This window comes from Chelon labrosus, assembly GCF_963514085.1.
Source record: "Chelon labrosus genome assembly, chromosome: 17".
Classification (NCBI taxonomy): Eukaryota; Metazoa; Chordata; class Actinopteri; order Mugiliformes; family Mugilidae; genus Chelon; species Chelon labrosus.
The window spans coordinates 4,351,686-4,367,372 of NC_140350.1; the positions used below are offsets into that span (position 1 = coordinate 4,351,686).

The window sequence follows — 15,687 nt, forward strand, 5'->3', positions numbered from 1 at the left end:
TTATGTTTGAGTTTTAAGGTACAGTTACTGTACAGTATTTTATGTTTTGCATGTATTTTTGTGTAGCCTAAACATAGAAGGTTAAGCAATATATTTTTTGTAGTCATGGTTTAAGCCCTCAGCCTAAACATCAAATAAGGCCAGGTAGCAGCAGCAGTATTACAAAAAAAAAACAAAAAAACACACTAATAATAGCGGTTAGTGTGAAAGTAAGAGTCATAGCAGGAACAGCAGTGGTGAGATTAAGTTCTCTGAAATCTTTTATACGCAGGCCACTTGCTCAAATAAATTCTAAGACACATCAGGCACACATCAAGCTACTGAAATGCACACACGTAAACACAAAAATAAAGCAATTCTGCTAGTGGGTTTTCTATGAGAACATACACTGCCTGGCCAAAAAAATAAAAATAAAAAAAGTCGCCACCTTGTTTTGGCTAAGCAAATAGGTACAAGCCTCCTATTGGATTATTATTGCTTGAGTGATTATCTTTCAGCTGGCAACAAGTTATTTAACCCGAACTGATGCAATGAGTAGCTTCTCATTTCTTAAACAACCATGTCAAAAGACACATCCCGTGGATTAATAGTGACAATAAGAGCATTTCCACAATACAATATGAAGGGAACTCAATAATCAGTGAGGCTAACTGAAAAAAAAGGCTTCAGTTTGCTAGGGAGCATAAAGATTGGACTCTGGAGCAATGGAAGAAGGTCATGTGGTCTGATGAGTCCAGATTTACCCTGTTCCAGAGTGATGGGGGCATCAGGGTAAGAAGAGAGGCAGATGAAGTGTTGCACCCATCATGCCTAGTGTCTACTGTACAAGCCTGTGGGGGCAGTGCTATGATCTGGGGTTGCTGCAGTTGGTCAGGTCTAGGTTCAGCAACATTATGTGTCCAGAGAATGAGGTCAGCTGACTACCGGAATATAATGAATGACCAGGTTATTCCATCAATGGATTTTTTTCTTCCCTGATGTTCACGGGCATATTCCAAGATGACAATGCCAGGATTCATCGGTCTCAAATTGTGAAAGAGTGGTTCAGGGAGCATGAGACATCATTTTCACACATGGATTGGCCACCACAGAGTCCAGACCTTAACCCCACTGAGAGTCTTTGGGATGTGCTGGAGAAGGCTTTATGCAGTGGTCAGACTCTCCCATCATCAATACAAGATCTTGGTAAAAAAAATGAATACAACACTGGATGGAAATAAATCTGGTGACACTGAAGAAGCTTATTGAAACAATGCTACAGTGAATGTGTGCTGTAATCAAAGCTAAAGGCAGTCCAACGAAATATTAGAGTGTGTGACCGTTTTATTGGTGGTGACTTTTTATTTTTTATTTTGTCCAGGCAGTGTATATTTATATGTATTGCATACTGTGAGGACAGTTCACTTTAAATTTATCTTCCCAGTCATTCCATCAACTTGTTCTCTTCTCAGAAGGGAAGTCAATAAATCCTCTTATTCAAAGTGAAAACAATTTCCCATCATGAATTCTAAACTTCCTACATCTTCAGCACGCCATGACAGAGGACAGTTTCAGAATGAACCTCTGATTGCAGGCGGTACCATCAACAAACTCTTTTCAAATGGCTTCAGAATCCAGCAGAGGGCGACAAAATTACCTACTTTATGATGTTTTCTATCACTGGGCGAATTTAATATTTATAAATCATGACTCATTGAAAACCCCAGTGAGGGTTTATACAGATACCTCAGACTGCACACATGCATTAGTTAAGATGTACAAATAATAACAGTGCATTTTAAATAAAAATGCAGGGGCTTGGATCTCAACCAGTAACAGTTTTTTGTTTTTTTTTAAAAAATGTCTTGTTATTAACATTTATTAAATACATTCATGTTTTCGTGTGTATTTTATTATTTTTTATTATTATGAGCGTTTCGTGCACGTCACCATATCTTCGTAGCTATCTTTCTTAAGCACGCTACTGAATGTGTAAAACAAACTGTGGGGGCAGCAGCACACTATGGCTGCATTTATGTGTGAAAATGTCAAGAACAAGAATAGGGTTTAAGGGTTTTACGGCATTTACCAGAGAGCCTGCAAGGAAAGAGTACGAAACAACTACCAGGGAGCGTAACACCATTGAATACAGGGCTGAAATCTGGAATAATAGTTACGTTAACTATGTAATTGCTAATTGTAAAACCAGAGAGAGAGAGTAAAAATATACTACCCCGCCACGCAATAAAACTAACCACAAATACGACGTTAAGTAGCTCAAATCTTCACGGAAATCGCGCTCACAACTGTCGCTGATGTCAGGGGCGACGCCATCTTTCTTCTGAAGGCGTTAACAATACATTGTTTCTCGTGGTGAGCAATCTCTCGTCCAGAAAGAGTCTCTGTTATTACCCATGATCACCCTGGAACGAATGACCTGTCTCTGGCCTTGGCGTGCAGCGCGGTGCTTCTCCTGCTAGTTGTCAGTGCTCGCTGGCTGTAGGACTCCGTTAACGGTAACTAGCTCGTGTTTGTGTCCAACAAGTCGGCTGGTAAGCTGGGAGCCGCCACAGCGGAGCGGAGCCACGATGCTGAAATGTAGGACTATGTGGAGAAAGCTTGCTCCTCTAGCCAGAAGCTCTTCAACGGTGTGCCGGCAGAATGTGAGAAGAGCTGGTGAGTAACTAGTTACAGTAACTTGTTGTCTCCATGAGAGCTGGCCTCTCTGCAGACATACACGGCATGATATTAAAAATGTCAAGCCGCTAAACCATTAACTAGGGTAGCATTGTTAGCTTAGCTTACTTAAACAATCTCGACCTTCGTATGGTTGTCAGAAAGCTAACAGGGCTACTTAGCAAATGTTGGCTTGCAGAGTGCTTCTATAACACTTAGATTACTGGCTAACTTAAACGACACTGAATTTCATTCATTTCTCAGTCATGAAGCTTCCCAGAAAGCAACGCTAGAGAATCGCAGTCGCATATGTTTGACATATTTATACTGGTTATGTCACGCAGGTGTTGCACCACAATCCGTGATCCGTCATATTTCACCATGCTTGACTTTGGTTTGGTTCACGGGGCTTTTTCATTCCTCTGTGATCTAGAAGGGATAAGAATAACAGTCCTGGTGCATATTATGCCTGCATGCACGATAATAATGAATACATCATGCTGTCAATAGTGTTTCAGAGTTAAATTACGGCGGCCGAGAGAGCTCAAACCACTGCAGATAAGAAAGCACATGCAAATACTCACAAGTAGCATTAATGACAACAGAAATATGAGGGACCCTAAAAGTTGCACAGATGGGTCAGAATAAATGGTAAAATGCCATTACTGCTATCAAGCTGTAAATCAATTATGTGTGTTGTCATGTGAATTGGGGGGCTAATAAATAAGCAAAATATTAATAAGGAGTCATGCAATCGGGATGTTGAAATACAAAAACAACACCACTGATGAGCAGTACACGTAAGCAACGTAAAAAGTTGTGAAGCATTTCCCTGCACACCTCAGTATGACACTCAAGTGTGCCAGTCACTTCATTTTAGGAAATGTCTTATTAAATCCTGAAATCTAGAGGTTTACTGAAACACGGCACATGAGCATATATTTCAACAGTTCTTTTTCATTGTGGACATCTCCAGACATATTCGGCATACAATATACAACCAGAAAATTGGGAACATTTACAAATGGATGACTTATTCATGCACTCATCACAGTCATCAATATACGTTACTGTTTGCTGGTTTTACAGGGCATCCTCTGTCACGACTGGGCAATTGCATACCTTAACTACAAACAGCTCCTGCACCTAATAATAACTATGCAAAAGATGGTGGGACATGTTGGGCTCATTACATCTCTCCTCACCTTTTTGGTGTTCATCCAAATAGAAAAGTGAGATATTATTCCCTGAACGATGCAGACATAGTTAATATTTAATTAAGTTGCATTGTCAGTCAGAGAGCTGCATCTAATAAACCTGATCAACGTAAACAAAAACAAAGATTGGAGAGCAACACCAACCCTACTGTAAATACACCCTTTTTATTTTCACCATACCCCAGTTTGGATAATATATCTATATTAAAAATCTGTCAAATTCTTTTCAGGGTTGAACAGTGGCAGAATACCAACATGCGTACCTGCGGCTCACATGTCCACGGGACCCGCAGGGGGAGGAGGGGAAAACTTGAAGTACGCCGTCCTGGTTGCAGCAGCCTCCCTCGGTGGCGTGGTATATGTGAGTATGCTTAGTCTGTCATGACGTGTAGTAATCTTTAAAAGTTTTAAGTGACACGAGGAAGGACAGTTTACTACGTGCAACAAATGGAAGGAAATCACATAATCCTTTAATGCAACCACCTCTTTCTTTTCAAATGCCACCACTTCTCCTGTCTGTACTTTTTCAAGATACTCTTCAGGTCTGTTTTTCCAGGCGTCTTGGTAAACTTGCTAGGTGTTTTGTGCATCTTAGTTGTCTCAGCTGCTTAATGTCATTTCACAGATGTTGCATTTAAATGGACACTAGTGTTCCTTTTAGAATCTGAATAAAAGCCCAATCACATTAAAAATGACTCATGCAACCACCTCAATCAGGACAGACTGGCCTGATCGGAAAGATTTAAACTCGATGTAGGAGTTTCTCTGTGCTTTGTCCAACGCCCACGTATGGTAAACATCAGGTGACGTGGCAAGCTTCTGGGACAAAAGGGACAAACATGATCATAGAGAAACAGAACAGGTCTGTAATTCATCGATATTTGAAAGGTGCTAAACATGAAGCGTTTAAAAGCCTCAGCAAAGTCTGAATCAGTGTGGATTCATTTTTGTAATTTTCTACTATTGAACAAATTCATGTTATCAATGAGTTTGTGAGAAAGGACTTATTGTTCAGTTATATTTCTTGCAGATTTGACACTACAGCCAGTAGGATCACTTTCCACATGTCCACAAGTTATATTCTGATTGATACTTTTCTTTTGGGCATGTTAATGGAAATCGTATAGTCCATGTAAATGCATTGCCACTGACTCCTTGAAATAAGCACAGGTCTCTGAGGGGGCTATGCCGTTTGTTGCAGCACTCCTTGGCCTTCAATCAGAATCAGAATCAGAATCAGCTTTAATGGCCAAGTATGTACACATACAAGGAATTTGACTCGGCAACTTTTCTCTCTAGTACAGAAACAACTTAAATAAGTGAAATTAAAAAAATAAAAAATAAAAAAATAAATCTCAATCTGTACACACAACTGAAGAATGCTGCATGTTCTGATGCTAAAGGAGGAATTTAGTGCTGAAGGAACACTTCCATGATGGTGCAGCTTGACGGATTAGTGTTCATTTGGATGTAACCTGTGATTCTGGTTGCTAGTTTATCTGGTGTTTGTATGTGAGGTTTCACCCAGAATATCCTATCCTGTCGGCGCTGGAAGCGATTGGCAGATTTGAGCAGCTTCACAAAGTAAGAGGTGAACTGGTCGTGACTAAATGTTGTGCATTTTTGTTTTCACAGGCGTACTACACTGTAAAGGGAGACCAACAAAGATACCAGGAACGTATGGCGGAGTTGGCTTCCAGATCACAGAGGGCAGCTTCGAAAGAACAAACCACACCCATCCAGTCAGAGCCTCCTGGTAAGCCGTTTGTTTCAGCTGATTTTAGTGATAACGAAGCATTCACCTTTACTCTCAACTCATTCCAGTTACACATATTAAGATATGTGTTAAAGATTTTATTTTCGTGTTATAGCTGTGGAATCCACTTGGTTTATAACAGTATTAGATTAAACTTCACCCATGTTAATAACCTGTATTAATAAGTAGTAAACTATAACCACGATAGATTTGTACATCTATACATTTGGAGCGTCACTTCTTTGAGTGGAATATCTGAGTTTTCAGCCATAGTTGAAAGTTATTTGGTGTAAGTGAAGGCTTTTAATCAGCTGAGTCTGCACCACACAGTTAAGCCTCCTCTTTATTTTAATGTAAACAGCAGATTTCGAGACCAGCTACAAAACCAGTTACAACAGAACTGTACTTGAGTTACTGGTGGACTGGTCTTAATCCGTCAATAAATATTACCAAAAAACTGATTCCTTTTCAGTCTTTAGCTTACATTTATTCCTGATCAGTATCAAGTTAAAATGTGCTGCTTCTCTGTCCCTGTAGCAGCAACGTCACCAGAGGAGCCGAGCCCTCCGGCCTCTGATGCCAAAGTTGCGGCCCCCAGTGAAACAACAGAACCACCTCCAGGTTTGTCTGCATACTTCTCTATATCCACACATGCATGGTACGCACGGACCTAGTAGACACTAATATACTTTGAAGAGAGACTGTAGATATTAGAAATGATGACACTAGCTGGTAAAGTCATGTCACTGCAGAAAAATACACCACTTCCAGGCACTGACATGTTTTACACTGATGCTCAGGATATTCTGAATTTGTATTGTGCATCATCTGTATCCAGAGGCTGAGAAGTTGACTGCATGAACTGGGACTTTGCCTCTGTGTTGCAAGTGTCGCATGTGTTGTTCTCACTGCCTTCTTCTGGATTTTATTAAGTATGTGTTGTTTAACCTCCTAAATTAACCCTTTGCACTTTCTCTATAGCCTTTGGAAACTCTCCTACACACCTCCATTCTGAACTGCTTGTATTTCTGTGTTTTTTGTGGGACATATTGTTTGCATTTATTCGTATTTGTTACAGATATGTTGGCTTATGTTCGCTGTCATATTTGGGAGGTAAAATGGAGGCCGTCCTGTCTGACATGTTCTGTGACTGACATTTGGTGTGCATCATGGTCCGGGGATAGTACTTACATGTTTTTTATGTGTTAAAACCGGGAGCCCTTCAATGTGAAAGTATCACAGTATTGCGTCCCTCTGTCAGATTTAACCACAATCTGGGCAGCTTCCAGATATTCTGGTGTTGGTATGAATGATCTGCAGAATATTCAAGAGATGCACGGATCCTGATGACCCCCCTTTCATAATATCCAAAAAGTTTAGTTTAAACTTTAAACCCGCACTATGGATTGCCTCAACAGCAGATGAGCCTGTGGGGGAAGCATCACCCGAGGAGGCAGCAACACTGCTTGCTGCACCTGTAGTTGAGCAGGGTAAGACTTGTGCAGCAAGGATGCATTTGTTCTATTTAAAATATTTGCCTTATACCCCTGATTTTACATCTGAGCTGACCTTATGAAGCAGATACAGGCATGATGAAAGATGGATTTCATTCATTACCCAGTAGGACTTAACATTAGGGTCATTATGCTACTTTGCCACTATACTACTAGAACCACCACCCCCCTCTGAGCCGTCTCCCGCTGAGCTTACAGAGCCACCCCCAGCAGCAGTTGTGGAGAGTGGTAAGCACTCAGTCAGACCTGTGCATGGAAGCAGTGATGTAACGTTGCCACATCTGAGGGCTGATTTTCTCTCCTTTTGACTGGTTATTTAATCATCCGGTTGTACTAACAGAACCTGCAGCAGAAAGCCCCGCAGCAGAGCCACCTGAGCCTCAGCCTGAAGTTGTGGCAGAGAGTGGTAAGACCGTAGTCCACCTCTGAGTTGGGGAAGTGGGCAGACACCCTACACAATACATTTTCCCATTTTGATAATTTCCTTCTCCTTTTCTCCTGTTTACACAGTTGACATTTTTTTCCATTGCAGCTTTTCTCCCCGCCTGTTCATGTTTATTTCACATCGTTTGGGTTGTAACGATAAAGGTTAATCTCACTTATAAAACTTTTAATTTCCTTTATTTACCAGGTACATTCACTCCTTCCAGGTGTATTTGTGTAACTCATGGGCACTAATGAGATCATGCACTGACTGAGTCTCTTCCTTGCTTTGCTTTTCGCCGTCTCTCTCTCTTGCTCTCTCTTTCCTTTGCCTCTGCTTGCTGTTGCCCTCTCATGCAGCACTGGACTCCACACCTGCCTCTCTCAAGTTGCCCTCACATACCCCCTACCTCCTTATTGGTGGAGGTACTGCCTCTTTTGCTGCTGCCCGGTCTATTCGAGCCAGAGACCCTGGTGCCAAGGTGAGTCAAGCTTTTATACTTTGTTAATTATCGTGTTTTGTATATATTGCATATTTTAGGTGACATTACTTATGTCCTTTTTTAAAATTTTTGCTCCTAGGTGCTGATTGTGACTGATGAGCCAGATCTCCCGTACATGAGACCACCTCTCTCTAAAGAGCTGTGGTTCTCTGATGATCCCAGTGTGACGGAAACACTGCGTTTCAAACAATGGAATGGAAAAGAAAGGAGGTGTGTTTGAACTCCTCTTATGTGTTTTTAGCTTATTCAGCTTTATTGCTTGGACTTCTTCCTTTTGTCTTGTGTCAACATCTGTCCGTTCCTTCTGGAGTCAGTTTGACGATCCTTTCCTTTGAGATCTCATATAGTTTGTTACAGGAGATTCCACTGAACTTCTCCTTTGTTTCAGTAATTGTCACAAGCTGATGTTGATGTAAAACAAAACTTGCACCACTCTCTGTGCTGCAAGTGATTGTTTCGTTAAGGACATGACATGAAGTGTTTTTACACCATAGTATTGTCATAATATCAACTAGAAGGGGTGACATTTCAGCAAAGCAATATATGAACATTGTTAGAAGATTCTTCAATCAGAAAAATATTCAATCATTTAAATATTTTTGTATTTATTTTCCAGTATCTACTTCCAGCCGCCATCATTTTACATCAATCCAGAAGAATTGGATAGTGCAGAGAATGGGGGAGTGGCTGTTCTCACAGGCAAAAAGGTTGGTTTATAGTTGTGTTATTGGCAGATTATTGGCAAGTTACTTCTTTAACATATTGAAGGACATGCAGAATGACCATGGACAGGGACACAAACTATTATATTGCATGTATATCTCACCCTGGACACAACTTTTTGAGCCTCTCCCCTCTGCCTCACACCACAAGAACAGTTTATGTACAAATTCCTCCTATGTGCGAACATACATGGCAATATAGAGAATTCTGAGTCTGAAATCGTGAAGATGAGTTAATCTAATAAACTAACTTGAGTCCCATGTTTTTAATCCATTTTAGGTGGTGCAGATGGATGTGAGAGGAAACAAAGTAAAACTGGACGATGATACTGAGATTTCATACGACAAGTGTTTGATTGCTACAGGTAAGCCGCTTTAAAACGTTGTTTTATGGGGAAGCATAAAACTGGTAACCAGCATCGGGGATCAGTCCAGTACTGAGCTCTGATACAACTCACCCAGTATCACTAACCACTGTGACTGTGCTCATAGAATCTGATCTGACAATACATAACCAACATTAGCTGCACAGGGATTCAGTGGCAAGCACGGGTTTATTGGCTCTTTTAGATCCTTTTTGGAGAGAAGTGCTGCTGATGCAGTAGCAGTCAGATGTAAAATAGATGGACATTTCATACATTCTATGCTACAGTGAATGCTTGTGGGGGAAAAACAGCTCTCTTTGGGGGGGGGGAAAGTGCTTTGGCACCTGAGGAGATTCCTGCTGTGATTTGAAGACCATACACTGACATTCATTGTGTTATTTCAGATACTTAGATGTAACTCAATTAACACTTCTGCAGAGGTGATAACTGAGCAACCAAAATATCTAATCTGAAACTAAAACTTTATTTTAAGGGCTCACATCTGTGCCCAAATATAACTATTTGTACGTGTTCTGAAAAAAAAAAAAAAAAAAAAAAAAACTTGTGTTGATGCATCCCTATATCCGGTGGATGCTAATTTGAACTTTTGTGTTAAGGTGGCATACCCAGAAACCTGCAGGTAATTGAACGAGCGGGAGAGGAGGTGATGAAGAAGACAACTCTGTTCCGCAAGGTCAGTGTTTAGCCACACGGTGGTGCTAGTTGTGTTTTGTTTGGGAATGTCTCATTGTGAAGCATATATAGCATATATTGGTTATTCAAGTAAAAATTTATGGCATGATGGAAATAGTAACTGTTCTAAATTAACTTTAATGTCCACTGAATGTAATTTGTTGTTTTTAACAATTATAAATTGTAATGCTATTTGAATTTTTTGAACGTGTGTAATCTGTGTGCCACTATCACATAAACATGTAAATTTGATCTAAAATGTGTTTTCCTCCACAGATTGAAGACTTCAAATCACTGGACAAGGTCTCCAGGAACGTACAGTCCATCACAATCATTGGTGGCGGGTTCTTGGGCAGCGAGCTGGCCTGTGCCCTGGGCAGGAGATGTAAGACTTCTTGACAAGCTGAGAAAGTAAGAAAATAGATGAAAATACAGATGTGTGACAAACTTAATCTTTGTTTTTCTCTCTTTAGCCACTGAGTCTAACCTGGAGGTGATTCAGATGTTCCCTGAGAGGGGTAACATGGGAAAAGTGCTGCCTGAATATCTGAGCAACTGGACAACAGAAAAAGTCAAGAAAGGTTCAAACTTTATTTCATACAACTAGTTGGACTGAAATAAGAAAGACAGATTTTTCTGTACATGTGTTATCTGTTCATTTTTCATTTCTGTAAAATGATATCCTTCATCTGATTCGTTTCAGAGGGTGTAAAAGTCATCGCAGAAGCATTGGTGAAATCTGTGACCTGCAAAGATGATAAATTAGAAATCAAGTTGAAGGATGGGCGATTGGTAAGTTCAGATTTTTTGCACAAATATGGCCTAAGTGAGTAAATGGAGGTCACTTATAAGTCACTGATTATCTTGTACTCCGTGTTGTAGGTGAAAACCGACCACATTGTTGCAGCTGTTGGCCTGGAGCCTAACGTTGAGCTTGCTAAGTCAGCAGGTCTGGAGGTGGACTCTGACTTTGGAGGCTATCGGGTCAATGCAGAGCTGCAAGCTAGGTCCAATATTTGGGTGGTAAGTTAATGTTCACACGATGCCGTATAAATAAGTAATGGTGAAGAAGACCCTAAGAGCTGCAAGGAATCTTTCAGTTTAAAGGCTCTCTTTCCAAAAGTATTGTGACAGTTCTGGCTTATGCTACTTTACACATAGACTTTCCTAGGCTTTGGAAATTTTAGAGCATTCATGTTTAATTTAGTGACACCGACCCATGATTGCAGCACTTTAAGTGTCTGAGTTCTGCCCCATTGGGCAATTTTAACTGAATCATATCTGCTTCTAAAAGCTCACACCCATGATGAGCTAACTGTCATGAAGGTCATTCAGTGATATGGCTCGGCTTTGTTTCACCAGCTAAGCCAACAACACACACTATTTATTTGCTATTTTTCATTTAACAAATATTGGTAAAAGAACAAAAATATCCAGAGACTTGAGGTAAATTAAAGAGGTTATATTGATGTGTATGGCTATTAAGATAGTGTGTAATGTTCCGTCTTTTGCTTTTTTAGTCTTTTTTACGGCGCCCTCTTCAGGCCAGAACAAGTCATGATCCTGAGATAACTCACTGTAGAAGTATAATAAGTTAATGAAGTTAATGTTACATTTAAAGGAACCGTATGTAAGAAATGTATTTCAATTAATCATAAAATGGCCCTGATATGTCACTAGACATGAAGAAATCATGTTCATTTCAAATACTTATATCACTGACAACAGTGGTCCGGCCAGGATATTGTCATTTAAAAGTGAAAGTTGCAGCCCTCAACTGATGTTGATGTTGTCATGTTGTGTTTTGGCCTGAGGCGCCACCCTCAAGCTATCTACTAATCACGAAGTCAGTAGAGTTTCGTCTTCTGGGTTGCCAGCTCTGCTCTGGTTACCACAGCTGCAGCTACGAACGTGTTGGATAAAACATGTATAACGTTACTAAACCTAAAAGACCTCATTATGAATCCGAAATACGTCGTGACAAAGTCCGGAATGGCATGGAATTGACCCTCGACTTTTGGATGCTATATTCTACCATGTTTGTTGGTATAGGCTAAAAGCCCTGTGCTTCCGTAGAAATAGACAGTGGATTTTCCATGGTTGCCCGTGCTAAATGCGTTCATAAAAAGCGCTATCGCACCACTAGCAGGGTATGAAAACAATCTATGTTCCGACTGAAATGTGGTATTACAGTAGGCCTACATCTTTACGAAATATTTGGCTAATTTTTGCGATACATAATTACTTCACAAAACATCTCTCATGAAGCATAAACTTTATTAACAGAAAAAAAACTGTGTAGGACTCGTCACTTGCCATTGGAAGCTCCTTGTAGCAGCCTACGTTCCTGCTGGATCCTGCAGCTTAGCTGGCAACCTCGAGTCGGGGGGGAGGCTGAGGGGATACACCGTTCTACAGTATTTTGAAAGTGATTGCAGTACCGGTTTTGGCCACAATCCTACATACGGTTCCTTTAAGTAAAAAAACTTCTCTTCAGCTTTTAGTGTGAAATAATCATTCAGTCCATACCACTGATCTGAATCTCCTCCGTCTTGTCCTAGGCAGGAGATGCTGCGTGTTTCTACGACATCCGACTGGGCCGCAGGCGGGTGGAGCACCACGATCACGCCGTTGTGAGCGGTAGACTAGCAGGAGAGAACATGACAGGAGCCAGCAAACCCTACTGGCATCAGTCTATGTTCTGGTGGGTATTTTCTGCTAGTAATGCTAATTTAAGTGACTCACAAATTCAAATCCCTTTTACAAATAAAATCTGTGCCCGCAAAGCCATGGAAATGAAGGAAAATTGTGCGAGAGCGTGAGAGTCTGAATTGAAAAGTAATGGACCAATGGGGAAGCATTGACCAGGATGTAATCCGTGTAGGTATCAGATGAACGTGGGTGATCGCTTTGAAGTCTTGAATACCATTAAGTCTAAAATATTTAAAATGCCTTTAGAGGACATTAGGATTGGAGTTGGCGGCACAGGGCTGTATTACTCAGACGGTAAATTTAGTACCGGCTTGAAAAATGTCATTACTTCACATTTACATTACTTCAGTGTGGAATGCAGCTCTCACTAACTAGTTAAATGCTGTGATTGCATGTTGCTAACAGCTGGTGAAACATGACACAGTGCTCACAACATGGGTTCACTGCAGTCCAAAAAAAATACACGGGGACATTAGCCATACCACCGTGGCTGCAGATGTAGGGAAACAACATTTTACTGTTTCTATGAATCAGAATCTATGAAATAATCCTGGGGAATAATTCGTAATCTAGGACATACAACACTTACTCAGCAGCTGGAGGCTTTTAGTACATTTCACATAGCGTTATTATAAAGCATGTTCTGTATACATTTTCCCCTTCATGGTAAGCTTTTCAGTTAAAATCAAAGAATATTTTACAGTTCAGCCTTTATGTTTTTACAGAAGAAGTTTTACAGTCAATTCATCTTTTTTCGATTATGCCTGAATGCAAACTGTTTTATAAACAAATAGAGTTTGACAGGAATATTAGGACAGTATCACTGAAAATGTGTCACCAGATTCCCTCAAAATCTTAATGAACCGTGAGTCTGGATGCCTCTGAATTAGTGCAGCACGGAATTTGTCAAGGGCAGCTGGCCGTGACATTGCTTCAGGTCATCAGCTATCTTGAAACTCATCAAGTGTCCGCTGCGGGGTTGTTACTGGAGCTTACAGCCCTCAGTTTATTTTGTGAAAACGTGTCTGTTGGAATGTCAGATAGAATGGAAGCTGTGTGAAATACACACAGAAATACCAACTGTGTTTGCAAAGCTGTTTCAACAGTAAAGTTTTTAAAACTGACAGTTGCTGTATTTCACAATGGAGGATAAACCTCGGCAAAACTGTTTCCAACAAAAGTGTGAGGAAAATTTAGTTTTTAGCTTAAAAAATGGAGGTGACACTTCTTGGCAGTAGAAGACTGTATGTCTAGTTTCAGCACACATTGTCTCAACTCCAAAAGCTTAAAATAAAGCATGCTTGAGTTATTCTTCACTTCCATGCAGCATCTAAAGGTTTTGTAGGAACACCTAAATCTGAGGAGATCCGATTTGTCTTACTCTGATGTTTTATGTATTTCCTCTCAGGAGTGACCTGGGTCCTGATGTAGGCTACGAGGCCATCGGGATCGTTGACAGCAGCCTACCAACAGTAGGCGTGTTCGCCAAAGCCACTGCCAAGGATACACCGAGAGCTGCTACAGAGCAGTCAGGTAGGGACGTTCACGGTCTAGTTAAAAGGATTTCATTCTGTTAAGTCCTTGAAGTCAAAGGATCAGATTAAGTCTGGGTCTTTGATTGTGTTCCAGGGACTGGTATCCGGTCAGAAAGTGAAACAGAGGACACGGCCACCAGCGCAGTGGCCTCTGAAACACCTGCCCCTGCTGTGCAGCAGAAAGACGACTATGGCAAAGGAGTCATCTTCTACCTGAGGGACAAAGTGGTGGTGGGCATCATCCTGTGGAACGTATTCAACAGAATGCCTATTGCGCGGAAGGTATGCACATTATTTTGCTTTAAGTCGTCAGTAGGATTAAAGTACCAAGTTGCCTTTTCTAAACAGTCTCTTTGTGTCATTTGTAGATTATCAAGGATGGAGAGGAGCATGCAGATCTGAATGAAGTGGCCAAGCTGTTCAACATCCATGAGGATTAAGATGGCGGACATCCTTCGAGAGAGAGTTAGGCATCAGATGAAAGTTGAACTCTGGCAGTGACTGCCATATTCGTTAACTGGTCATGAATACCAAACCACAGGATCAATGTAAATTATATCATGTCGCTGAAATATTTTCATATTTGGAATTTGTATGTGCTTCCCTTTCTTTGTTTGTTTTTTCATCCTCTCTTCACGTCTGCCACAACACTTGTGTGATTGTCTATCCGCTCGCCCCCCCCACCAGGCTGAAAATGTTGCGCATGGATTATTGTGTCCCTCTGTGTGATCAGAGCGGCTTGTTCTCAGAGAAGCTGCAATAAAAGCTATTTTTAAATTGGAGTCAACCCATTGTTTTTAGTTTTGCTTCTAAATAATAGCTCTGACAACAGATAGGTTGACCTCCATTCTGAGCTGTGATTGTTCCGATGGTTGTTAAAGTCAGCGTGGTTGAGCTCATCTGTCCTGAGGCATTTTAATCAATGTGCAATCAGCTTGGCAGATTTCCTGTGGCCATACATGTGAACTGGAGTGACTTGACCTTAAAACTGAGTGAGCCAATGTTAAAGGTTTGACCTCAGTTAAAAGACTGTACAAAGGCACCTGATAAATATATTTTGCAGTGTGTGAAAATGTGATCTAATTAAGTAAATCCACTCTGCACTCCACCAAAATAACATTCAAATAAAGCTTGCCCTACTTACTCTGACCGGAGGTAAAAATGCACAGGCATGCATATTTGTTATTTATTTATTTTTGACTGAAGGCTTCTTGTTATTAGAATTGCCTTCATGTATTTTTTTCCTCACACATTCTTATCCTGTTTGACACAGTGGGCTGCAGAGCGAAATGTGGAACGCCCTCTCAAGTGTGAGACAAACACGTGCAGCCATAACGTCCCATCGCTTTCTTTGACATTAATTTTACATGAGTAAATGGCTGAACTGCCTCCCCCTCTGTATGGAGGAATAAACATGAGCTTCCACATTTATATTTGAATTTGTCTGGCAGTTTGAAGATGAAATAATTAGACCAGAAACTTTCGACAGCGCTGCTACCGATAAAGATCCTCTTGATGTGTGGTGACACTTAAAGATGTACTACGCTTGAATCCATTGGATCTTAAGGCTTTTATCTTACTTCCCTTTTATA

The 15,687-nt window shown here is 40.7% G+C and overlaps 1 protein-coding gene across 6 annotated transcripts; it reads left to right on the forward strand.

The window, feature by feature from the left end:
• The first annotated feature begins 1,983 nt into the window (after positions 1–1,983).
• aifm1 (apoptosis inducing factor mitochondrion associated 1) lies at positions 1,984–15,261 on the forward strand. Of its 6 annotated transcripts, none has more exons than XM_084564962.1 (20): positions 1,984–2,655; positions 4,103–4,233; positions 5,508–5,628; positions 6,169–6,249; positions 7,047–7,118; positions 7,299–7,370; positions 7,483–7,548; positions 7,926–8,047; positions 8,148–8,278; positions 8,685–8,775; positions 9,071–9,155; positions 9,773–9,849; positions 10,125–10,233; positions 10,322–10,429; positions 10,552–10,640; positions 10,731–10,871; positions 12,410–12,552; positions 13,969–14,093; positions 14,190–14,377; positions 14,464–15,261. In XM_084564962.1, the coding sequence occupies exons 1-20, from the start codon at positions 2,568–2,570 to the stop codon at positions 14,533–14,535; spliced, it is 2,112 nt and encodes a 703-aa protein (XP_084421088.1). In that variant the 5' UTR covers positions 1,984–2,567; the 3' UTR covers positions 14,536–15,261. The 6 variants fall into 6 exon arrangements, with proteins under 6 accessions (XP_084421088.1, XP_084421087.1, XP_084421089.1 ...); XM_084564961.1 differs by having other exon boundaries at positions 1,985–2,655; positions 6,166–6,249; XM_084564963.1 differs by lacking the exons at positions 7,299–7,370; positions 7,483–7,548 and having other exon boundaries at positions 1,986–2,655; positions 6,166–6,249.
• The last annotated feature ends 426 nt before the right edge of the window (positions 15,262–15,687 follow it).

Coding starts and splice junctions, on each gene's coding strand:
- aifm1 (XM_084564961.1), top strand. CDS start 2,568: ATGCTGAAATGTAGGACTATGTGGAGAAAGCTTGCTCCTCTAGCCAGA. Junction 4,234..5,507: donor CCCTCGGTGGCGTGGTATAT/GTGAGTATGCTT, acceptor TTGTTTTCACAG/GCGTACTACACTGTAAAGGG. Junction 9,850..10,124: donor AGACAACTCTGTTCCGCAAG/GTCAGTGTTTAG, acceptor TTTCCTCCACAG/ATTGAAGACTTCAAATCACT.